General features: G+C 40.1%; 1 protein-coding gene across 1 annotated transcript in view; it reads left to right on the forward strand.

Annotated features, from left to right (window-relative positions):
• Positions 1-25,609, forward strand: part of Ccdc171 (coiled-coil domain containing 171) — a 338,028-nt gene extending 312,419 nt beyond the window's left edge. Inside the window, exon 26 of the mRNA XM_052176698.1 lies at positions 23,773-25,609. Coding sequence (XP_052032658.1) covers positions 23,773-23,991 — 219 coding nt within the window. The 3' untranslated portion in view covers positions 23,992-25,609. The remainder of the gene's footprint in view (positions 1-23,772) is intronic.
• Positions 25,610-25,829: the final 220 nt, after the last annotated feature.

Raw genomic sequence — 25,829 nt, forward strand, 5'->3', positions numbered from 1 at the left:
ACGTATCTATTGAATTCCTCGTATCTAGTAATACCATGCCAGAGTCTAAACACATCTGAATAACAATGAAAGCACCACTAATATTAATATTAATTCTTATCACTAATATTCAAAACAACTACAGCCACAATGCTTATTGTGGCCTAGGGACTTGAGTGATGCTTCATCTAAACTGTAGACTCCTTTAATCCTCTGCACTCTTACCACAAGTGGGAAGCTGTTCCTTCCTTTCAGGGAAAGAGATTGTCTAGGGAAGAGTTTAGGATCTGAACTAGGCATTGTGAGCTCAAAGATTTTACTTTTTCTTCTACATGGAAATATATTTATTATTACATTTTGTCAATGTGTGTGTGCATGTATGTGTGTGTATATATGTCTGTATATGCATGTATGTGTGTGGGGGGCACATGTACATGCTGTAGCACGTGTCAGAAGTCAGAGGACAGCTATGGGTGCTGGTTCTCTCCTTCCACTGTATAAATTCTATTATCAGACTCTAATCATAAGTCCTGGTGGAGAGTGTCCATTACATACAGAAGAATAACTATCACTGGCCTTTCTTCTCCATCTTTGTACTATGATTAAAATGCAATTAAATTATTTTTAGTGTGATCCTAGATTCACTCATAGTGTAAGCTCTCACGACCGTCCACCTCTGTATTTCTTTTCCTTTTGTAAAAATGAGACTCTGCCAATAATCATTATCTCTTTAGTATCTCGTATAAAATATAACTTTTAGTAGATCCCTTAGTGTAATGTCCTTAGGCTTAATTATATATATGTTGTAGCATATGCCATAATTTCTTTTCTTTTTAAGTTTGAAGACCAGATCACTGTATTATTATTATTTTATTATTTTATTATTTTATTATTTTATTTTTTATTGGATATTATTTTATAAATTATTTATTTATATCATGTGTATGGGCGTCTTGCTTATATATATGTGTATACATACCATAAGCCTATAGTGTCCACAAAGATCAGGAGAGGGTGTCAGATTACCTGGGGTTAGAGTCACAGATGGTTGCGAGTTACATCATGGGCATTGGGAATTGAACCTGAATCGTCTGAAAATGAAGCCAGTACTCTTAACCACTGAGCCATCTTCCAGTTCCCAAATATTGCAATTAGATGTTGTCCCCTTTCCTGGTTCCCCCTCCACCCAAAATCCCCTAAGCCATCTCCCCTTCCCCAATCAACCTACCCCTGCTTCCCTCTCCTGGTATTCCTCTATACTACAGTATCAAGTCTTTTCAGGACCAAGGACCTATTTGGTGACCAACAAGATTGTCCTCTGCTGCTGATGTGTCAAGAGCCATGGGTCCCTCCAAGTGTACTCTTTGGTTGATGGTTTTGTCCCTGGAAACTCTGGGAGTACTTGGTGACTCATATTGTTGTTCCTCCTATGGCGCTGCAAACCCCTTCAGCTCCTTTGGTTTCTAATGATTTACATTATTTACACTCAGAGTCTTTTGCTTTCATATGCACACACATATATGCATATGCATATGTATATGTATGTATATGTATGTGTATATGTGTATATGTGTGTATGTGTATGTGTATGTGTATGTGTATATGTATATGTATATGTATATGTATATGTATATACCATACGCGTGCCTGCTGCCGACAGAGGTTGGAAGATAGGGTTTCCTTGGAATGACAAGAGCTCCAAAGCCATCTTGTGAGTGCTGGAAAGCAAGCCAGGGTCCTCTGCAAGATCGCTTGCTGAAGGGTCTTAGCCACCGAGCCATCTCTTAACAAATCCTATGAATGATACTAAGTCATGTCATAAGTGATAATCATCTGTGTGAGGGTGATGCAAAGGAGATCGAGAGGGACTTGACTCTAGTCAGACTTAGGCAGCTCACGCAATGAACAAAATAGACCTATGGTCATTTCTAAGTGGCCCACAGATGGCTTCCTACCGTAAGCTTCAGTTTAACACGAGCTGTGTTCAACACGTGTTAGTTTATACAGAGAAAGGTTTTCGTTTGAGGAGATACCACAGGGACACAGCTGCTTAAAGACCTGACACTAAAAGCTTCAAAAGCCTGCTGACACTCAGACTTGACTCTCTACTACTTAGCCTGGTATGACGTCATCTCTGCTGGGGTGATCTGTTTGTAGGGTCTAATGTTCCCTAGACTTTAATTAGGTCTTCACCTTAGAATATGGACAGAACACTTGGTATCGCAATCATAGGTCTACCCGAATCTCTACAGGGATCTGATTTGAATGTCAATAATAAAACACCCCATTTTAAAACAGCAACCCACCGTGGTCTACACATTGTACAGCCTCATGAATGTAGGTTTGCGAAGGACACAAAGTTTACTGCTGCCTTCCATTATCTTCGATGTAACATTTATTGTTTCATAATCTCCACATTATCAGAGCACATCCAAGAAAGCTGACAATATTCTTAAGTCTAAATACAGAAGGAGATGAATGAAAATATACGAGCAACTCAGATCATTTTTCAAAAGAAGCATAAAATATTCTACATCTTAGTCAGAAATATTTGAAAGTACAATGGCTTTCATCCCAAACTTTGAGTAGCCTGGAAGAAATTTCCAGAAAAATTGTTGATATTCAGCCTTCATCATAGAGGCCCATTTTAGAGCCACTTAATGTGTTATTATAATATTTCTGAGATCCCTGTCCAGTTCAATCCATGAAATGACTAAATCGTATCGTTGTCGTTGTGTGCACACAGGCAAGGAGAAAAGTGGTTAAACATTTTGCTGTGTGCGAGCAGTCGGAGGGCAGGCAGACACTGCGCACCCTGACCGCCTATTATGAAGCTCTTTGCTGGTGTGGCAAGTGAGAGCGAGTTAATTGGGTGAAGCTATGGAGCATGTGAGGGGCCTGGTAAAGGGCTTCTGTCTGACAGCTGAATGTCAGCAGAAGCCAGTCAAGTGTAGCTGAGAGACAGAGACCTGTCACAAAGTTCCCGCTGACTGGAACACAGTTAGGAGCTGAGAGGTGCTTTCCTCTCACTTTCTCTCCCATGGAATCCAAGCACCTTCAAAGATTTTACACTGTAGATGTCAGCTCTTGTTCTCTAAGCTGTTTCCCTCCAACTCTTCTGCATTCGAATGATTGAACAAAAGATGCTAATGTTTAGCAAAGTGAATGTAAATTCCTCCTTTTCCCCCCTTTCTACCCAAGCAGATAGACATTCACCTCAAAGGAAACTTTGAAGGTTTATATCAAGCAATGACATCACTTCCAAATTTAGCTCATAACAGAATCTTCAAGAGAAGATGAAAATGGACAATTAGAGCAGGCGAGCCCTGTGTGTTCTCCGCTATGGCATGTCCTGTCTGTGTGCCCTTCCTCTTCCTCTCGTCTTGTGTCACAGCTTTTCCCTGGCTTTCCTGCAAGGCCTAGGTAAAATGCCATGTAGCCACCGAAGGTGGAAACGGTGAACAGACAGGAAGAAGAAACCCAAAGCACCTCAAAAGGAGGGGCCGAAGGAAGTTGGAATTAAAGAAAATAAACTAAGACCATGTTTATCTGAAATAAAGATGTTCCCAGAGAACATTTGATATGAGAGCATGACCTCCCTGTGGCTTTGTTTCCATTGGAAGTTCATTTGGCGATCCACCCACCCACACTAGGTAGGCATGCAGAGGACCCAGTCTGTGTCCTCACTGCACAGGACCCTGGAGAACAGAAACCAGCAGGCCCACCCACCCGTGTTCCTGACTAGCAAGCGCTGTGTGATAGAACTTCCTGCGGCGATGAGCGTGCTGCTTCTGAGTGGTTGGGACAGGGCTCGTGTGAGGAGGAACATGAGCTTTGACTTCAAATTTGAGCTCTAGTTAACTCAAAAGCACTGCTGACATGTGGATACTGCACTAGATGGTAGAGCAATCTAATGGATGCAAACAAGATGGTTAGGATTAAAAGGAGAGGCTTCTGACCCGGGGGCAAGGCAATGGATGGCAGAGAACTGTTGCTACAGAGGGTAGATACTGGAGATGAATTTTGAGAACCAAAAGGACATAGCCCAAGAGCAGCAGCAACAGCAGCAGCAGCAGCAACAGCAGCAGCAGCAACAACAACAACAACAACAACAACAACAACAACAGTGCCTATTTCTAAATAGAGCAGCGTGGGAAAGCACTCCAAGTTAGTAGAATACAGGACGAAGGATGAACTTTGGGACCGGCCCTCTGTAGAGGACATTCCGTGTGAGGCTGCCTTACTACAGCAGGGTTTGCTTCTGGAAAGGTTCCCCAGAGAGGTTAAACCATCACGCAGGCCCCAAGCCACATGGCTTCTCCAGTGGATTAAAGCATCTCATGGAAATCAGAAAGCGATGCTAGGGAAGGAGCAGGGGAAGGCTCACAGTACCCAATTTTTAGCTAAATACGACCTACCTCTCTCTACTGCATCAGCTTGCTGTGAGGACCAGGGATAAAGGAGGTTTGAAAAGGAGGCGCCGGGGCCACTTACACAGACAGGCTTTCCAAGAGAGAAACCAGGGGCAAGCCTGCCTGCCTCATAGGTAGGGTTTGCCACACAGGCCCCTGAGCAGCTCTGGGGCTCAATTGCAGTTCTAGGGCCAGTTTTAGAATCTCTACCCTACATCGTCTCTCTCCACTCATCCCTCTCTACAGAGTAGCATGTCTTATAAAGCTACTTATTATTTATTCTTATCAGATGGATTCAGCCCGTGTCTTGAAAATTACTTGCTGATCTGTTATCTGTGCTTAATACTTCTTAGGAGTTTCATTTATCACCTTTTATTTCTCATCTTTAACAGTAAATTTAAGTATTCTCAAGTAATTAGTGGATATACAATAAAGAAGAGATAAGGTGAGGGAACAGACTTAAAGAAATGACTTGTTTGAAAAAAAATTAAAATGCATTCAGGGCACTGGGGATGCCTGCCCAGGTTGCACGAGGCCCTGAATTGTAATCCCCCTGCACCACACCAAATGGATGCATTTAGACTGGAGAAAGGAAGAGGCTCTTTGAAGAGCTGATGAAAAATTTTAGTTAAGAGTGTGGAGACCCATTTGAAATTATTGTGTCAGGGGCACCCTATTCAGATTCCAAATTCTATTTCAAGCAAGTGCAGATCTTTCCCATAAACCGATGTGCAGGAAAGCCCTGGCAAGTTATGAAGGACTGGTGTCACGTTTGCATGCATATAACCAGAGAAGGAGATGGGCAGGGAGAGGATAGCCTACTGTCTTTTCTCCATGCACATCTAGGAACTGCTGGCACTGGACTTTTAGGAAAGGAACCCACAGGTAGCTTCAGAAAAGAATGCTTTGAGACAGATTCTGTCAGCCATGGCTTCCAGGCAGAGTGGCCACAACTCCTAATATGGAGAGAGGATTGTGAGGCATAGGCAGTCTGTGTGGTGACATCACCCGTGTGGCCAAGTGAGCCCTTCTAGGACATCCAAGACAGGACCAGATGTAGGGATTGTGGTTCTAAGAGTTCTGGCTAGAGACTGCCCAGGGGTGTAGAGGTCTGGAGTAAGTAGGTCAGAGAACAGGGCAATCTGGCTCACTCTGGAACCCTCTTTGAATCCACAGAACAGTGCTTAATACTAGAAATCTCCAAAGTCTCTATTCCTCTCTTGAGGGACATCTGGGTTCTTTCCAGCTTCTGGCTATTATAAATAGGGCTGCTATGAATATAGTGGAGCATGCGTCCTTATTACATTCTGGAGAATCCTCTGGGTATATGCCCAGGAGTGGTATAGCGGGGTCCTCTGGTAGTATCATGCTCACTTTTCTGAGGAACTGCCAGACTGATTTCCAGAGTGGTTGTACCAGCTTGCAACCCCACCAGCAGTGGAGGAGTGTTCCTCTTTCACCACATCCTTACCAGCACCTGCTGTCTAAAACAATGAATTCATGAAATTCTTAGGCAAATGGGTGGAACTGGAGAATATCATCCTAAGTGAGATAACCCAATCACAAAAGAACACACATGGTATGCACTCACTGATAAGTGGGTATTAGCCCAGAAGTTTGGAATACCCAAGGCACAATTCACATATCAAATGATGCCCAAGAAGAAGGAAGAACAAAGTATAGATACTCTGGTCCTTCTTAGAAGGGAGAAATAATACCCACAGAAGGAGATACAAAGTGTGGAGCAGAGATTGAGGGAAAGACCATCTAGACACTACCCCACCTAGGGATCCATCTCTTATATAGATACAAAACCCAAACACTATTGTGGATACCAACAATTGCTTGCTGACAGGAGCCTGATATAGCTGTCACCTGGGAGGCTTTGTCAGTGCATGACAAATACAGAGGGGGACACTCTCAGCCAGCCATTGAACTGAGCACAGGGTCCCCAATGGGGGAGCTAGAGAAAGGACCCAAGGAGCTGAAGAGGTTTGCAGCACCACAGGAGGAATGATGATATGAGCCACCCAGTACTCCCAGAGTTCCCAGAGACAAAACAGTGCACATGGAGTTACCCATGGCTCCAGAGGCATAGGCAGCAGAGGATGGCCTTGTTAGACATCAAAGGGAGGAGAGGCCCCTGGAAAGGCTGGATGCAGCAGTGTAGGGGAATACCAGGACAGGGAAGTAGGAGGGGTTGCCTGGGGAACAGGAGAGGGGAGATGGCTTATGGGACTTTCGGGGTTGGGGTGAACCAGGAAAGGGGAAATCATTTGAAATGTAAATAAAGAATATATCTAATATAAGAGAAAAGAAAAGAATTCTCCCAAGTCCATTATGTTTTTAAAACACAATGCACTATGAAATGAGAAGTCTTGTGGTTATATAGTTATTTTAGGAAATTAAAGTTCAAAGAGATTTAGATCAGGATACAGATTAATTAAGAACTAGCAACTAAGTCTCAAGTAGGGAATTTTGTGTGTGAAGCTCACTGCTGCATCTTCATAGGTGAAAATGCTATATGACACATTGTAGGCTCCAGATACCTTTGTCACAGCAAAGGAAGCATTTAAGAAAGTGCAGAGAAAACTCAAGGGATTGCAACTAAACCATATATCAAGGAGGGAATCATGTTCAAAACATACTAGGAACTCAAACAGCCGAATAGAAAACATCTGGTGGCTGGGAGATCCATGCTTACTTCTTTTATAGACGACCTGAGTTCAGTTCCCAGGACCACTTCAGGGAACTCAAAACTGCCTATAACTCCAGCTCCGAGGGAGCCAACACCTCTGGCTTCCTCTGCCATCTGTACTTAGGTATGCACACATGCAAGGATACTTGCACACATGCGCACACACAGACACATTAAAAAAAAACGTAAACAATCCTGTTTAAAACTGGGCAAATGAATAACAGTTTCTTAAGAGTGTATGCAGGCAGCAGGGAGGGGCATGTTGTTGCAGGGATGTGGCCCTGAAGGTCAGCTGTTCTCCACACCAGTGCTCATGTGGGCAGTTATGAATCGGTCTCAGTGGTCTAAAATAATAGAAAGACAGGGCATGGTATTGAGAGGCAGACACGGGGGTTGGAGATATACTTGAAATATATCCATTTATGAAGTTCTAAATAAAAGAACAAAAATTCTCAAAAGGGGTACACAGATGTCTATCTGTCTGTCTATCTATCTATCTATCTATCTATCTATCTATCTATCTATCTATGCTCAACATCACTACTCATCAGGGAAATGCATATTAAGTGCCCAGGAGATTTACCTTACACTTGGTGGAATGGCTCTTATGGAAAGAATGCAACATAGAAAGTGTTGGCAAGGATGTGGGGTGTGGGAGCCTTAGTGGCTTCCTCGTGGGAATGTCAGTCAGTGTATTTGCTTTGGAAAAGAGTATGGAGGTTAAAAATACACAAATAGCTAAAATAGCGTTATATGATTCAGCAATACCATTTCATAGTATTTATCCCAAAGATTTGAATCAGCATGCCAGCACAGATGCCTGCAATCTCACGTTCATTGCCGTTTTCTTCATAACAGTAATAATTCAGGAGCCATCTAGCTACCCAGACCAGGGAGTGGAATAAAAAATGTGCCTCATATACTCAACCTTACATAATTCTGCATTTAAAAATGATTTTCTGTCATCTTAATACCCTAGGTGAGTCTAAAGGACATTATTCTAAGTGAAATGAGCCAGGCACAGAAAGCCAGGTGACATGTGATTTCAATTTACACATGGCATCTATAATTTGACCTAATGTAAGTACAAACTAGAATGGGTAGGCTGGAATATGGAGGAGAAAGGGGAAATGCTGGTCAAGAGATACAATGTGGCAGTTAGATGCAAGAAACAAGTTCTTCTGTTTTATTGCACCACAAATCAGCTATAGTCAATACAAATTTATATTTCAAAATTGCTAAATAAGAATCTTAAATGTTGTGATAATAGAGAAAAATGAATGTGAAATATTACAAATGTTAATTAGCCTGGCATTCATTCCACAGGGTTCAAAATCATTACATTTTATCCCATAATGCAGACAGTTGGTTATGCTGATAAATAAGGTTCCTAAAGAAGAGTTGAAAAGAAGAAAACTAACCTGAGACGCCCGCATCTATGAGAATAGACATATGTTGTGCAGCATGTAAGAAAGCATGGGGAATTCAGGACATGGGGTTGGTAATGCTGACATGCAACTATATAAATACTAGTCGGGATGTTGGTGGTTCTTATAATCTTCTCAGAGTGCTTATAGGATGCTCTCCTAAGAGATTAATATGGTTTGAAACCCTTGCAAGTGGTCTGCCTGTACCAGAAATACTGTTCCTGCATATCAGGAACACCTGCATAAAGGAAGTACCATCGCTAGCTAAGAGATTTGTTGTGGAATATGTTCTCTGTTGCTAGTGGTCTGAAGACATTCCACAGATTTGTCCCCAGATGACTTGAGTGTTGTTCATCAGAAGGTCACATTCCTGACTCTTACAGAGACCACATTCTCTTAGATAAAGACAGACCATCACTCCAGAAAGGCCCTGCCACACTCAGCCAAAGGGTCCACAATCCTGGAGAATACCCAACTCTTGCTGAAGGTCATCACCAGGGAAATAAACTCTGTGTGCCGCATCCACAGGGAACTTAAGTGTCTTAGATACAAGATCATGGAATAATGAAGGAATACACTCTACAACCATGGAAAGGGAAGGCATGAAAATCTGGGTTTCAGACTATAAAATAAGAGCTATTGCAAGACCTGCTGAGAGGCATGGCTGGCTGAGACTTATGTAGATAGCAGGGCCACTCTAGGTGACTGCTAACCATGCTGCCCCTTTACCTCAGAGAGACACGCTATGGAAGGTGTACATTTACAGCTCTTAGATTATTACCAAATTTTGGCATTCAAAAAGGCCTATCTATAACTTTAAGAGGAAATTCTTGAGAAATGAAAAGGTAGGTGGTCAGAAGCTATTTCTAATAGTTCCCAGAGAGGGTGTAGCATGTGTACATTTGACCACAGAAGCTGTAATTGGGTGCGGGGAAGTGCTATCTGAAACCAAATGAACATATAGGAGTTGCAAGTAACCACCTTGCATGTGGAATTGCCTTGTGCAAGGAAGAGCTAGGAGTACTCAGTGTAATCATCTGCATTTGCCTATCCCCAGTGTTCACACACCTGTGCATGGCTGAATTGCTTGAGAATGTGCTTTGGTTAAAAAAGCAAAACAAAACAACTTTTCAGAATCTGCAAGAGGCGTGTCCTTCTGAGACCTGTAACTAACATTACATTTTCCCCCTGCCCACACATTTCAGTCATAACTATTTGCAAACATTTCAATACATATGTTATACACAACTTCAGTATATATAATATTAATGTTTTTAATAAAATTTGTAGGTAATTTATGTTGATTGTACATAACTTGGAACTACAGGAGAATAGAAGAACATCCCCAAAACTTCAAAACAGTTCAAACCAATCCCATATGTAACTCTTAAAGTCATTTCTTCATATACGTTGTCTACAGTAGAGTCCAACTTGTGGGCCAAATCCACCTGCCACCTGTTTCTCTGTGATCCATGATCCTTGTCTTAGGGGTTTACTACCATGATGAGGCACCATGACCATGTCACCTCTCATGAAGGAAAACATTTAACTGGGGGTAGCTAACAGTTCAGAGCCACCATCATCACCATGGCAGAAAGCATGGCAGCGTGCAGGCAGACACGGAGCTGCCGTGGGAGCTGAGAGCTCTGCATCCTGATTGGCAGGCACCAGGAGAAACAAGCGAGCCGCTGGGCCTGGCTTGGGTCTCTGACACCTCAAAGCCCACTGCCAGTGACACTTCTTCCAGCAAAGCCACACCTACTTCAACAGGTCCACACCTCCTAGCAGTACCACTCTCTATGGGCATTTGGGGTCCATTTTCATTCCAAACCACCACCATTCTAGGATGGTTCTAACATTTTAAATTGTAGGAAAAAGCCAAAGGAATATTTTGTGATATATAACAACACATGAAATTAAGATTTCAATGTCCACAAACAAAATTTTATTTGGACATAATTATGGTAATTCATTTACATGTTTTCTGTGGCTGGTTTTTGTAATAAAATAATACATTTAATAAGTAGAGTAGAAAATATATATCCTACAGTATATGAATTATTATTAGACTCATCATAGGAAATATCTGTAGACCCTTGTTCTGGCCTACACATTTGCCCATAAACCCATAGGAATAAGGCTCTAAGTTTATAACAGTGCAGTTACCCTCTCAGGAGGTCAAATGCTGGATTACTTCCAGGTTTTGTCCACCATTGATAGGAGGAACCTAATCATAATAGGAGTTGTTGTATCACGTAGCATTAAACATTCAGGACAGCTTCCCGGCAGCAGTCACCATGGTCCTGTCACTGTGTACAGAACTGGCAGTTGTGGTGTCTCTCTTCAATCTTCTCTTGAACACTTGTACCATTTTTTAAAGTTCACTTGTTATTGCCACTAAATATCTTAGTAATTTTCCAGTCTTCACTGCTAGGAGGGGTCTATTACTTTCCCCATTGTTGTTGTTAATCATTAATATTTCCAATTCTATGGACTCAGTTCACAACCTTAGCTACTAAGTCAAATAATTTTAAAGATAAGAAATCATGGGTAAATTTAAACATTTAGTCCATTTTTGTATGGCTCATATGCCAAAGTTAATTTTTTTATGTTTCGTTTCTAGAGAAAAAAGTTATGCATGCATGGATGTATCTTCATGTTTGTTTTTAAAATGAAAACACACATATATTTATATTACTCTGTACCATATGTGTGCATATATAGGCACATGTACACACACACACACACACACACACACACACACACACACACGTATTCACAAATGCAGTCTTGAGTTACTGTAGATTTACTCACATTTTTTTTCTCTCACCATCTTGCCTAACCAACATTCATCAGTAGAAACTGTTCTTCAGGTTGGATTTTGATCTCTTGGAACAATAACATGTCCTAGGATGTTTTCCTGTGACATTGAGTGGCAGCAGCAAGCTGTATATCTCTCAGCCAGCCATGTGTCCACAGGGGTAAACAGCTACACTAGTGTGCTGTAGGTTGAATTGTGCTTGGTAGATGTATTAAAATGCATGGTCACTTTATGATGTGTGTATGGGGTGTGACTCCATTGTAAGTCAAGGAGCTTCCGTGCATATGTATGTATGTATATATGAATGTATGTATGTATGTATGTATGTATGTATGTCTACATACAGAATCTTGTTTGGACTTTTTTCACATGATCATATTTTTATGTTAGCATTTAAATATTTACCTAAGATTTACAAATTATTATATTATTTGACTATGACATATATCAATTAAATGGACATCTACTGATAGAGATTTTAGTTCTCTTTGGAGGTTTTATAGGAATCGATGAACAGTTAATTGATTTTGAGATGTGATCTTTCTTTGAAGACCAGCCTGATCTCAACTTTGCAAGCCTTCTGACTGAGAGTACCAAGTAACTGGGATTACAGGCATATGCCAAGATGCTTGGGTTGTTTTTCTTGGTGTTTTGTGTGAGATACCCATCGAAAAAATGCCTGTGGCAGAGATGCCAAATATACAGGGAAGTACACTTAGAAGTCTGTGAAATTTTCTTTCACCATCTTTATACCACATGAACTGAGGTTCCCTTTCTTACTTTTTAAGAATAGGCATCACTAGTTGTCTGCATGGTTTCCATCTGATGGGTAAAAAGCCATTTTTCTGTGGCATCATTATACTTCCTTAATCACAATGAAATGTATTAGTTAACATGTTTCTATATGTTCACTGGCTATTGAACCCCTCTACCCCAACCAAATAGGCCATTCGCACCTGAGGCAAAGGCTGCCAGGCCTTCCTTCCTCTTATGGGTTTTCTTTCTTCATGTCAGAGCTTCTTAATATTAGTCCTGAGGTTCAAGGGGGGCATTAGCTATATTGCCCAAGACACCCCCAGAAAGCCCCTAAGTTAGCCACATGACCTAACCTCAAGCCAATGAGATGTAACCAAAGAGTTGTAAGGGGTTGGAGACATGGTGCAGTTGGAAAGTGTTTGCCTATCAAACATGAGAACCTGAATTTGGTCCTCAGAACTCATGGGAGAAAATAGGCATGCATTGTGTATGTATAATCCCAGCTGGGAAGGAATATACAAGTGGATTCCCAAGACCTGCAGGTCAACTGGTCTACCCTACTAGGTGAGTTCCATGCCAGACACACACACACACACACACACACACACACACACACACACATACACACACACACACACTGTATTCAGTTTTAAGAGCTATCTTCAGGTGGAAACAAATCCTCTCACTTTGATTCTTCCCTCTCCTCTGCCCAGAATGCAAACACAGCAGCGCATTCTCCAACCATCAGAGCAGGGCCTCTGAAACTTTTCTATTCCTGACCACTTTTCACCCAGGAAGCTTTTATGAAATCCTGGGTCAATATGCATATAACAGTAGAATATAATATATTCAACGTAATCATTCCCTGATACATGTCATAAAGAAATTTCTTCTAAAGTGATGCTTTGGTGTATATATATTACCATTTTGAAAGCAAAATTTCATTCTAACAAGATGGATGCTTATTTATTTTTACACAAAGAACTAAAAAAAGAACTCATGTTTTGGGACATAGAGCATCTTTAATATTTTTCGGACCCAACTGATATTTTGATTTCATAATGGTCAATAATGAACATACCACTCCACATAACTACGTAGTTAAAAATGGCAGATATGTTTAGGACCATTTCAGAAACTTCTGGAAATTCTCTCCTTATCCAAAGCCAATATTTTATTTTTTTGAAAAGCACATTCTTTTATTGAAAAAAGAAATAAAAACATTTTATGATAAAATTGAAGATTTACATGGAAAATATTTCTGATAAAATAGACGAGCTATATAGAAAAACATGTTAAAATTGACACTTTTCATTGAAAATTAAATAGAAAATGTGGTAGACATAGAAAACATTGCTAAATTAATTGAAAAAGGAAGTAGAAACATTTTATGATAGACTTGAAGATTTACGTGGAAAATATTTCTGATAAAATTGTAGAAAAATGTAGAAAAGAAACATGTTAAAATTGAAGATTACCATGGAAAATTTTATATAGATATAATAATGGTAGGCAAAAAGTATTCCTAAGTTGATTGAAAGTGGAATTATAAACATTTTCAGGTAAAATTGCAGATTTACATGGAAAATATTTCTGATAAAATTCAAGAAATATATAGAAAAACATGTTAAAATTGTCTATTTGTGGAAAATTATACATATAAAATGGTAGACATAAATCTTTCTAAATTAATTGAAGGTGGAATTAAAAACATTTTGTGATAAAATCAGAGATTTTCATGGAAAACATTTCTTATGAAATGGAAAAAATGTATAGAAAAACATGTTAAAATTGAAGATTATCATGAAAAATAATGCAGATAAAATGGTAGGCATAAAAACAATACTAAATTAATTAAAAGAGGAATTACAAGCATTTTCCTGATAAAATTGAAGATTTGCATGAAAAATATTTCTGTTAGTCTATGTCTTTTTATTGGGGAATTAAGTCCATTAATGTTAAGAGATATTAAGGAATAGTGATTGTTGCTTCCTATTATTTTTGATGTTATTTTTATGTTTGTGTGTTTATCTTCTTTTGGGTTTGTTGGAAGATTATTTTCTTGCTCTTTCTAGGGTATACTTTCCCTCCTTGTGTTGGTGTTTTCCATATATTTTCCTTTGTAGGGCTGGATTTGTGGGAAGATATTGTTTAAATTTGGTTTTATTGTGGAATATCTTGGTGGCTCCATCTATGATGATTGAGAGTTTTTCTGGGTATAGTAGCCTGGGCTGGCATTTGTGTTCTCTTAGGGTCTGTATGAGATCTTCCCAGGATCATTTCTGGTGAGAAGTCTAGTATAATTATGATAAGTCTGCCTTTATATGTTACTTGCCTTTTTTTCTTTACAGCTTTTAATATTCTTTCTTTGTTCAGTGCATTTGGTGTTTTGATTATTATGTGCCAGGAGGACTTTCTGGTCTTGTTCAGCCTATTTGGAATTCTGCTATAGGCTTCTTGTATGTTCATGGGCATCTGTTTCTTTAGGTTAGGGAAGTTTTCTTCTATAATTTTGTTGAAGATATTTACTGACTCTTTAAGTTGTAAATCTTTGCTCTCTTCTATACCTATAATCCTTAGGTTTGGTCTTCTCATTGTGTCCTGGATTTCCTGGATGTTTTGGGTTACAAGCTTTATGCATTTTGCATTTTCTTTGACTGTTGAGTCAATGTTTTCTATGGTATCTTCAACACCTGAGATTCTTTCTTCTATCTCTTGTATTCTGTTGTTGATGCTTGCATCTATGACTCCTGATTTCTTTCCAAGGTTTTCTATCTCCAGAGTTGTCTCCCTTTGTGATTTCTTCATTTTTTTTCTACTTTTAGCTCCTGGATGGTTTTGTTCAGTTCCTTCACTTGACTGTGTTTTCCTGTATTTCTTTAAGGGATTTTTGTTTTTCCTCTTTAAGGGCTTCTGCCTGGTGACCCATGTTCTCCTGTATTTCTTTAAGGGATTTTTGTGCTTCCTCTTTAAGGGCTTTTACCTGTTGACCCACGTTCTCCTGTAGTTCTTTAAGGGAGTTATTTAGGTCCTTCTTGAAGCCCTCTATCAGCATCATGAGATACAATTTTAAATCCAACTCTTGCTTTTCCAGTGTGTTGGGGTATCCAGGACTTGCTGTGATGGGAGAACTGGGTTCTGCATTGCCATGTGGCCTTCGTTTTTGTTGGTAGGGTTCTTGTGCTTGCCTTTCACCATCTGGTTATCTCTGGTGTTAGTTGGTCTTGCTGTTTCTGGCTGGAGCTTGTCCCTCCTGTGGGCCTGTAAGCCTGTGTCCCCACTCCTGGGAGACCAACTCTCTCCTGGCAGGGTTTATGGACAGAAGGCTGTGGAGATGCCCAGCTCCCCAGTGCAAATAGCAGCAGGAAGTGTTCTGCCCCAGCTGCTCCACTGATCTTATGCCCCATGTGCTCCTAGCTGTTCCCCTCCAGAGAGAAGGTGGAGATCTCACCTCTGAGCTCAGAAGTGAAAGCGCTGATGGGAAATCACTCTCTCCTGGTGGGCAGTGCACAGAAAGTAGTGGAGTTACTCAGCTCCCTGGTGCCTCCAAAGCCAATATTAATTTAATGATTTTTCAAAAGAAAAATCAAGCTGGGAACTTTCTTTTTAAAATATTTAATCAACAAATCAATTTATTTAAAAATGTCTACTTGCATGTGTATAGGCATTTTTCTGGCATGTATGTATGTATACTACATATGTGCAATGCCAGTGGAAGCCAGAAGAGGGCATCGGATTCTCTAGGACTAGTGCTACTGACTGTCATTAGCTACCATCTGGGTGCTGGGAATAGAACCCAGGTCCTCTGGAAGAACAGGCAATGTTCTTAATTGCTGAGCCGTCACACTAGCCCCTCAAATCAGCAAATTTTATTGTCAAATATTTTAACAAAATATAATATGAAGGTATGCTAACTGCACCTTTGATTTTGAATTAAGTTTTGTTGATTTTGTGTTAAGAAATTTCTTATTGTTGACAGAGTTTCCGTAGCTTCCATGTGGAATTACACTTTAAGAAGTGAGCTCTAGATCACCAAGACTGAAGTGGCCTGGATCCCACCTAACTTCCATCAGGACCACTAGAGAGCGATGAGTTCTGCACTGCATACTAAACATTTGGGACTTTCCATGATAACCAAACACTGTCAGTGTAGGCATGCTTCCTTAGCTAATTTTCTAATTAGAGTTTTCTCTTAATTACATAAATCTTTTTGTAAATTAAGAAAGCCATTCCTGTGGTTAGCATGGATATTACAGACACATTTTAAAAACCAGTTCACCCAAAGATCTCCTACATAGCACTCTTTTGTTTATTCAGTTCTTGTGTTTTTGTTTTGTTTTGTTTTTGTATATCTGAGCACGTGACTATATTTCCATTTCAAATTTTCTCTAAGTTGTGTGGAAATACAGTTTTCTGAGACAATGAAAAGGTACTCTTAATTCCCTGCCCATTTCTGGAACTCTCTCATCAGTGTGTAGGGACTGAGAAGTCAGTCTCAGGAAGAAATGGAGTGTGGGATCCAAGGGAAGTGGGAAAAAAACCCCAAAAGCTGTCCAGGAAGGTTCTTCATCTCCTTCCCAGCCCTGATTACATCAGGAAGCTGAAACATCTAAGAGCAGATAATGGGAGCTGTTATCTTGTCAGGCACAAGACATCTTTAAAATAATTTAGAATTAAGTTAAATGTTCTGGGGTAATTTAAAACTTCAGTTCCGAATTTTACATCAGAGCCTAACAACAGCTTAAAATCTTGATAAAAAAGACTGGAACTTTCATCATGTAAATGCTGTGTGATTTATTTACCGTGGTCCTAAGGATATTCAGATTATGCTACAATGGTGCTTTCCCAAATCAAAGCATTTATTTCTGCCTCCAGCATAACACATGCATTTTTATGTTCCAGTCACCAAGACAGTTGAACCCTGTGAAGTGGTGTAGATGTGCAGTAAGCCCAAGGCTGTATATGCTTTAGGTGGCATGAGGGAGGGGACAGTGGCCAATGTATAAGCAACTGAAATAGACCAAGATTCACATCTCTTTCTGCCATACTAAAACTTATGGCCTGAGGCAACACGATTCTACTTCCTCGAGCAGTAAGATATGGGAAGTCATGGGACTTTCTCTTTGAGTTGTGAGAATTCATGTAATGGCTACCAAGCTGAGTCTAGCATGGTGCCTAATATGCAAACTCAATGCATGTTAGCTTTAATTATTAACTTGGAACTTAGCTATCATTAAGAGTAGAAAGAAAAATCAAACACCAATTATTGCACTTTTTATCTTATTTCATTTACTCTTTGTAATAACTCCAAGGACTGGTCTTTCTAAACACAGATAAACAGGGTAAGTCATCTGTCAAAGGTCACATACTTCATGTGCCAGAATGAAATAGGAATATGAGAAGGCTGTAACTTCAAAGCTCATATTTTTCTGCTGCACTATGGTACTCCTATGTGAGATATAATCTGTTATGCATAAAATAACCAAATAGCCACATGAAACCCAAACCATCAAGTGATAATTGGCGGTTTGCTCATTTAGTCATTCACCAATTAGGAGTCTCATTTAGTCTTAGCTAAATGGCTAAGTGCAAGAAATGCAAAGTCATGATTTATTTTGTCAAATGGTGTATGCATGGTTTTATAGGAAAACAAAAATATACAAATAAATATAAATGCTCACCAGGAGGTATAAATTCTTTCTTTCTTTCTTTCTTTCTTTCTTTCTTTCTTTCTTTCTTTCTTTCTTTCTTTCTTTCTTTCTTTCTTTCTATTCGATATATTTTTTATTTACATTTCAAATGATTTTCCCTTTTTTGGCTCCCTACTCCCCGAAAGTCCCATAAGCCCTCTTCCCTTCCCCTGTTCCCCCATCTACCCCTTCCCACTTCCCTGTTCTGGTATTGTCCTACACTGCTTCACTGAACCTTTCCAGAACCAGGGACCACTCCTCCGTTCTTCTTGGACATCATTTGATATGTGGATTATGTCTTGGGTATTCCAAGTTTCTAGGTCTACCAGTTTTCTGATTTGCTCTCCTTTTTCTTTTTATGACGGTCCTTTCTAAATGTCTAGGTCTATGGGGCCCTTAGGGTGTTTGCTGACCTTAGAGCTTTCTTTTCAACGTTCCCTTGCCTCTTGACTCTTCCATTCCCTCATCCGTAAACCCAAGAGTCAGGCTTATCTGTACTCAGGGAGAATAATGCATAAAATACCTTCCAAGGTTTGGAATTACATGCTAGTATTTAGAATTAGTAGCTACAAGAAATAAGTATTTAGTGGTATAATAACAGATGTTTGTATGAGTGCACATATAAATGTATATGTGTTTGAAGGTGGGTGTATATATGTATATTTATATCTCAGGGATGTTAGAAAACAATTTCCTGGATTTCTTCCACTTCTGATTATGTACACAGGAGTGTCGCGGGATTCCAGCATGCTAGAACTGAGAAGTGGGGTGCTTGAACTTGATGCACAGATACTTTTGCGGGAAGGAAAATTTTGTTATGTTAAGTATTGAGAGTCTAGCACTAAGAACCCACTGGGAGTTAAAGTGGAAATAGTGATCAAGTCTCGCTGTCTTTCTCTCTTGTGGGCACTTTGATTCCTTCATCACTGTGCACATAGTTGTGCTCTATGGAAAAACAGCTAGCAGCAAAGCAGCTTGAAATGGCAGCACAGAGACTGTCAGAATGAAAAGCATACTACAGAATTCAACCAAATGAAGGTTTAGTCTATCCTTAAGAGCCATGGACAGTAGGCATTCCTTCTCCCTAAGAATCAGTCAACAATCAGACACCTTCTCCCCACAGCTCAGGGACCACTGTAACCAAAGGAGGTGGAAAGATTGTAAGAGAAAGGGGTCAGGGCAGAGAAAACTGGGCCTTCTGGGAAAGACAAGACTGGTGCTCTCAAGAACCCAAAACGGCTGGGGCTGTCTTCATAAGATCTGCACAAGATCAAGTCAGTTGGCCTTCCAGCATGGAGTGGGCGGGGCCTTGCAGAGCTGAGGACAGCGGTGACCTGTGGGAGGGAGTCAGTTTTCTTTCAGGGGTTGGCTCCTGATAGGTTGACCATGCCTAGAGGATGGCTCTGGACCCAGAAATATATAGAAAACACAAATATGAGCCAATGGGCATTAAATTTTCAAAAAGTAGACAAAGTTCCAGGGTGGATGGGAAGGCAGGGGTACATCTGGTAGGAGTTAAGGGGAGGTGGGAGGGTCAGTGTGATCAAAATGCATGTATGAGTTCTTAAAGAATCAGCAGTGCTTTTCTAAGGAATATGTGTCTAAAGAAGAATGATCTATTATGGTCTCTCTTACCTCTCAAAATCTTAAATACTAAAACTCTAAGTTTTATGTTTATAAATCCTGAGTTTTTAAGTTAACGTCCACATAGATGTTATATACCAATATTTTACCATATGGTACCAATTCCATCACACATGGAACTGTAACAGACTCACACCATTTCCGAGTTGAAGAGTCCATGCCTTTATTTACAGGCAAAGAATGCAAGACTTTGGCAGGCTAACTCACCTGCCCCAAACGGCTGACTTCAGTTGTGACAGGGATGGTGCAGTCCTCCAACCTTTACTGCAGCTTGTGCTTAGCATGGCCTGCCTGGGACTAAATTAATGCTTTCCTTCATCCCTCTAACCATGAGTCCTGAACCCGTAACCATCGTGAATGCTGCACAGGAGACAGATGGCCCCGCTCTAGCTGTCTAGAAACCTTGGCTGGCAAATTGGCTTTGATTTATAGATAATGTTTTATGAAACTATTTTATTATTAGACTAGCCCTTTATTTTTTGTTGTTTGGAAACATTCTTAGAAAAATCATAATTTTAAAAATGTCTGTTCAATTACTACATTTCACACGTTTTTTAAGTGGAAAACTTTAGTAGGTACGTTCTGTATTGTGAGTGTCTATTTAGCTGACCAGCAGTAACAGCTGTAATGGAATCATTTACAGCTCATTGAGAAAATAAAAGTGCTTCCATAAAGATCCTCATGACACGTAGCTCTTATTTCAGGTAACCAATTTCTTTTTTAAAAAATTGCCCAAATGTATATTTATATGGGACAACCAGAACATCTAAGCAGTTTATGAAGAAGTTTAAATGGCCACGGGCTTCCCAGACTTAGAGCGTCAGATCAGATAGCAGATATTAACCCTTACCGATCTCTGAACAAAGTTGTTTTACTATCCTTATCTCTTTGTTACATTACAAAAAAGTATTTCTAAGGGTCTTTTTGATATTATTTGTAACAAGAAAAATACTACTTTGTTGTTATTTAAACATCAAACTCTCAGATCAAAATTTCACTAGAAACTCTGCTGGCTTTGTTTGTTTTTTAAAGCTAAGTAACTTAAAATCAAATTTTATTCCATTTCATGAAAAAAAAAAAAAAACAACCCTGTATCTTCTAACAGTACAGCAAGTGATTCTAGTGGCAGAAGCAGTCATTTGTCTTCATTTACGAAGATATAAGCCTGACTGCAGACTAGTGGCCAGTGAGGAATAATACTCTTTAAGGAAATCCGTATTCTCTTCTTACGTTCTCACCCTCTTCTTCTCTTTCTTTCCCCTTCTTTCTCTCTCTCTCCCTTCTCTTCATCTCTTACCTTTGTCCTCCTTTCTTCTCTTCCTCTTTTCCTTCCTCCATCCCTCCTTCATTCCCTCCTTTCTTCCCTCCCTCCCTTCTTGTCTCTATTTTTTTCTCGATTACTTTCTGTGTTGAGAACACAAGGCCGAGGAGAAGTGTGAGTGTGCAAAGCCAAGACTGATTTAAAACACTGCAGAAATACCCAACGCCACGTTTCAGGGTTCTTTAGTCAGAACTAGTCTATCAGATAAGAGGGTGCTTTTATACACATGGTGGAAAATAGACACATAAAAAGAATGATAAGGAGAGGCAAACCAGAGGCAAACCTCCTGGACAAAACAGTCTTGTGCCAAGTGCCAAGTCCTGCAGAGTCTTCAGAGAATGCAGTGCTTGGCAGAGCCCTTCCCTAGATTGCCTTCCAGTGTATCAGATGTGGGCTGATGGACTCACAGGAACCAAAGGGAGGCCTCAGGTGCAACCTATTGCAGGAAGCTGTGTGTATCTCAAAAACTGTCAAAGCTGGGCTCTTGGTCAGTTTGGTGAAGTTGCTCTTCTGCAGTGTAGACCATCACAAAGACCCTCAGGAGGATGACAGATTTCTTGGTCTGAGTCTGTTTGCCAGAATTTGAAGCATAAAGCTGTAAAACCTTTCTAAACAAACAAACAACCCCAAAAGTAGTATTATCCTGTAGTGCTACTTCTGTATATTTGCGCAGAAGATTGACATCAGTCTGTTGAAGAGATGCCTGCATGCTGTGTTTATTGCAACATTTCTTACTAGTCAGGTTCTGAAATTAACCCAAGTATCCACCCACCAGTGAATAGACAAATTGTGTGGTATCTGCACAATGGAATACTGCCCAGCCTTAACAAAAGGAGAAATCCTGTCCTTTGTGAGGACTCTGATAGAAGTGCAAGAAGCCCATCCCAGCCCAGCACAGATGCCTCATTTCTTCCTTATGTGTTAGGACCAAAGTGGGTAACTACTGAATTCAAGGGAGCAGAGAGGAGAATGGTGCTTACTGCTGGGGAGGGGGCGAACCGGAGAGAGAATAATCAAAAGGCTCCAATCTTAGGTCGGGCAGTGTAAGTTTGATGGGTTCTACTCTCTTATACAGCGGTGACTACAGCTCAGGGGTCTGCTAACAGAATAAAAGGGTCACATTGTCGAAACAGTGTGCTCGGATACTTAATATAACCACTGTACACTCTATTAAAATTACAGTTTCAGTTTGCATATCACATCAGTACTCATTGCTGTAACTGATCAACATCCTAAAATCCTAAAAGATTTCAAAACTTTGAAGCCTTGGCCCAACACATTGAAAAACGTTGCCATCATAAGTTTAAGAAAGCAAAGGAGAAGCGTCAAACCCCACACCTTGGCTTCATTCGCATCCTCCCAAGCCCTGGGTCTGCAGTGGAGAATGGCTGGGAGCCCACTCAGCTAGTGAGGCCACCACCTCACACAGCAGGCATTAGCTCTGAAAGGATTCTGGTAAGAGAAAGCATAGGAGGGGTCGCTGCTGCCTCTGGTGCAGCCCCTGCCTCTGACACACCCTATGCCTCTGGAGGACTGCTGCCTCTGTTCATGTTCTGAGCTGAAGTGCCCAGGCCCAGAATGAAGGCTCTGAGGTGAGCGAGCGCTCAGCCCTGCCGATTAGGGCTGATGCTTGGCTTTGGGCATTCTTTTCCTTCCAGTAAACTCTGTGCTTCATGGAGATAACTGAGTGGCCACTGTAGGCACTTTAAAAAAAAAAAAAACTTCCAGCATAAAAAGAGATGATTTCCATCAGCTATCTGCTTGCAGTGGAGTATCAAGAAATCAAAAGAACAGAGATCAAAGAAAATTGCTGAACTAGGTGTTAGATGCAGGAATTGATTTTCTCCAGTTGTACTTTAAAAAAATCTACAAAAATGGTAACACATACAACAGTGGAATCTCTAATACATTCCTAACACCAGTGGTGGTTTCCACCTTGTCTGCACATGTAGAAATAGTTTTGTATAACACAACACAGTGAGGCAGGTCCTTATACCTTATGTTATTATCAAAGCCGAAAGAGAACCCAAGAAAAGAGAATTTTCTAAACTCTGTAAACTGGAATCTTTTTTAGTGGGCACTCAGTACTAGACTTGTTATCCAACATTCATTTGCTCAGAATCTAGAAAATTCTGATTTAAAATTGATCATTATTTTCTTCTATGTGTAGATGCTTTAAAATAGCATCTGATTCATGGCTAAGAGTTCATTCACATTGAGTATAAACTGCTATTTTCTGATGTTTTGTTACTTAAGCCTTAAATTAACTCTCAAATTTTAATTTTGTTTTTAAGCATTTTATGAATATGTGGCATTTTTCAAGTTTGACTTTGGATTCTAATATATATATATATATGCATATACATATATGTATCCACTATATATCCATATATATACATATATATGAGAAATTGATTTCACATTATAATCTCTTATGTTTATAAATGTTTTGCAGATGATTAAAGCTATCTTTATCAAAACAGGATAGTGACACCATTAATGAAGATATAACGAAAGTTCTCACTAGACTTTACATCATAGTGTACTATTTTCTAGAAATCATTGGGATTCAGTTATTTTTCTTTGTGTTAAACTTGTGAATTCAACTATTAAAGGTAATTTAGAAACAAACGCCTGAGATCATTTCCCAAGGAGCCCAGGTCCCTAAGCCGCACATCATCGACTTAACGGAACAAACTATTGTAGGGTTTGTTTCTGTGAATGGCCAAAGAACCGAAGCTCGAGTGAAAGATGCCAAGTTGCAATGACTCTTCATATCAAACTTTTGGAAAGTTCATGTGAGAAGTTTTGGTGTTCCTCTGTTGCCTTGAAACACCTATGGCATAGGATAAATAGACTTAGTTACAGCTGGACAATCCCTTCCTTTGTATAGTTTCCTGTAGATCACTTGATGGTGTGCTCCATTGCGTTTTACATCTCACACATCACCAACCCTCTTTCACGTTTGTGTTTGTAGAACCTTTGTAAGAGTTTAAAACTCAATGTGGTTCTTTCTTTTCACAGATGGGATCCCGAGACCATTCCAACCTCTCCGTCCCTTCAAGAGCTGGCGCCCCTACGGACACAGTTGGGGAATTTCTTCCCTTGCAAGCAGAACTCGATACAACTTACACTTTCTTAAAGGAGACATTCGTGGCTACGGCCCCCCATTCTCTGTCATCATCTCAGTCCTCTCCAGGGATGCCTGCTAATGCCAAAAGACCGTCTCAGATTGGATTATGATTTTGTGAAATAAAAAAAATGGAGGAAGAGCCAATGATATAATTAAAATTGTTTTGAAGGGGGATTTTCTTATCAGTTGAGTTTTGTTTAATTACAAGTGAGGGGCGGGCCTTTGAACATGGTGTCATGTCCTGATGTGTGCAGGGATCTGTCTCCTTAAATAATGAAACAACCCACTTTTCTTCCCTAAGTTTTATTTATTATCACAGCTGCTCATTTTTATGTAACATATTTTTAAATGTTAAAGAATGACACATTTTGGGTAATTTCCCTCGGACTTAAAAAAAATCAATAAGCCATTCTAGTCTCTATCTATCAACGTTGTTTCATCCTTGTCTATTTTAAAGCAAGACTGCAATACTTTAATAGGATTGAGAGAGCTATTTGAAATGTATGCCAATGATTCCTGTCATTCCATGGCAGCCCTGCCATGGTTCACTGAACCCCTCTTCTCTCTTGTCAGCTCGACTGAAGACAAGCATTTAGTTGCAAACTTTAAGCAGGTTGTACAAAACAGAAATGATGTGGGCGCTTCTCCTCCTGCACAATAATGTCACTCCTGGTCAATGTGAGAAGGTCAGGTTGCTCCCTGTAAAGCTACGTGATACCACTTGCCCATTTGAACAAGTTAAGTTAACTGCTGCATCTGGTCCCTGTAGTCATTGAAAACCCTGTCCTTTTATCAAGCCTGCATTAGATAAGAAGGAAGAGCAGCCGTGCTGGGAGGATTTCTGTGGTCTGCTTAAGGACAGTTCCCACGCCAGTGTAGCGGGTGATATATTTAGTATAAGCTGAAAAACTTTAAGGTAACGGCCATTCTGACCTTCAGAACAGACTCCTTTTTTTGTTTTTGTTGTTGGTAAGACCCAAGAGTGACGACCGTCTTTGATGCTGACAGAATTTAAAACAAGGCCATTGCCCTGCATTTTCTGCCTTGTAGCACACAAAAGTAAAATTGTATGTCAGGCCGAGATGTCGGGGAGCTGACAAGATGCCCCAGTGACATTTCAGCTAGAAAGAGCAAGTGTCTTGCAACCAAGTGGTCAAATATCAAATAATAGGTCAAGCAGGAAGGAGCTGAGTTCTAACCACAAAGAGGTTTCTGGTAACTTACTTGACAAGCTTTTGGGCGCTTTGTGGCTTGACAAAGTGATGTTCTGTTGGGTATCTCTAGACAGACTGTTCTTTATCGCCTTCAGAAGATCAGGCATTGACATTGATTAAACTCTTTAACCCTTAAAGGTTAACTCTTTGCAGTTTGCATCATGGTAAGTGGAGAACAAAAGGATGCTTGTAACGTGTGTTTGTCTTATATTCATCATTTAATCCCCAGTGACATTAACTTCTAATGTGAACTGGAGTTTTTGACAAAGAATTTTGACCTGTTTTATATTATCTTTCATTATAGTATTTTTCATTGTGGTACATTAGACAATAACAGTTTGTACTGTGAAACCCGTGTTGTGTTCTGTGCCATTTGGCCTTGGGAAATAAAATCTGCATTCTGTCTATTGTGCTGTCAAGATCCACCCCAGTGTTGTGTGCTGTCTGAGACCACACAGCACCATTGCTGCCCTACTGTGTTGCACCATTTCTGAAAACACTGGGCCAGGGCAATTTTCTCTGTATAAAACTCTAGAAAAATTTGCATGATGAGTAAAATTCTGTTTAACCAAATTACTCTTAATTCTTTTATTACTTTTATTTTTTTGGAAATCCTAATGTGCTCTGCATAATATTGCCTGTGTGAAACTCAACTTGTACATGGGTCACATGGTCAGGAAGACCATAGACTAGTTTCTACACACTTTGAAACGTTTCCTTCTGCCATTCCTATG

Source organism: Apodemus sylvaticus, chromosome 3 (assembly GCF_947179515.1).
Source record: "Apodemus sylvaticus chromosome 3, mApoSyl1.1, whole genome shotgun sequence".
NCBI classification, from domain to species: Eukaryota; Metazoa; Chordata; class Mammalia; order Rodentia; family Muridae; genus Apodemus; species Apodemus sylvaticus.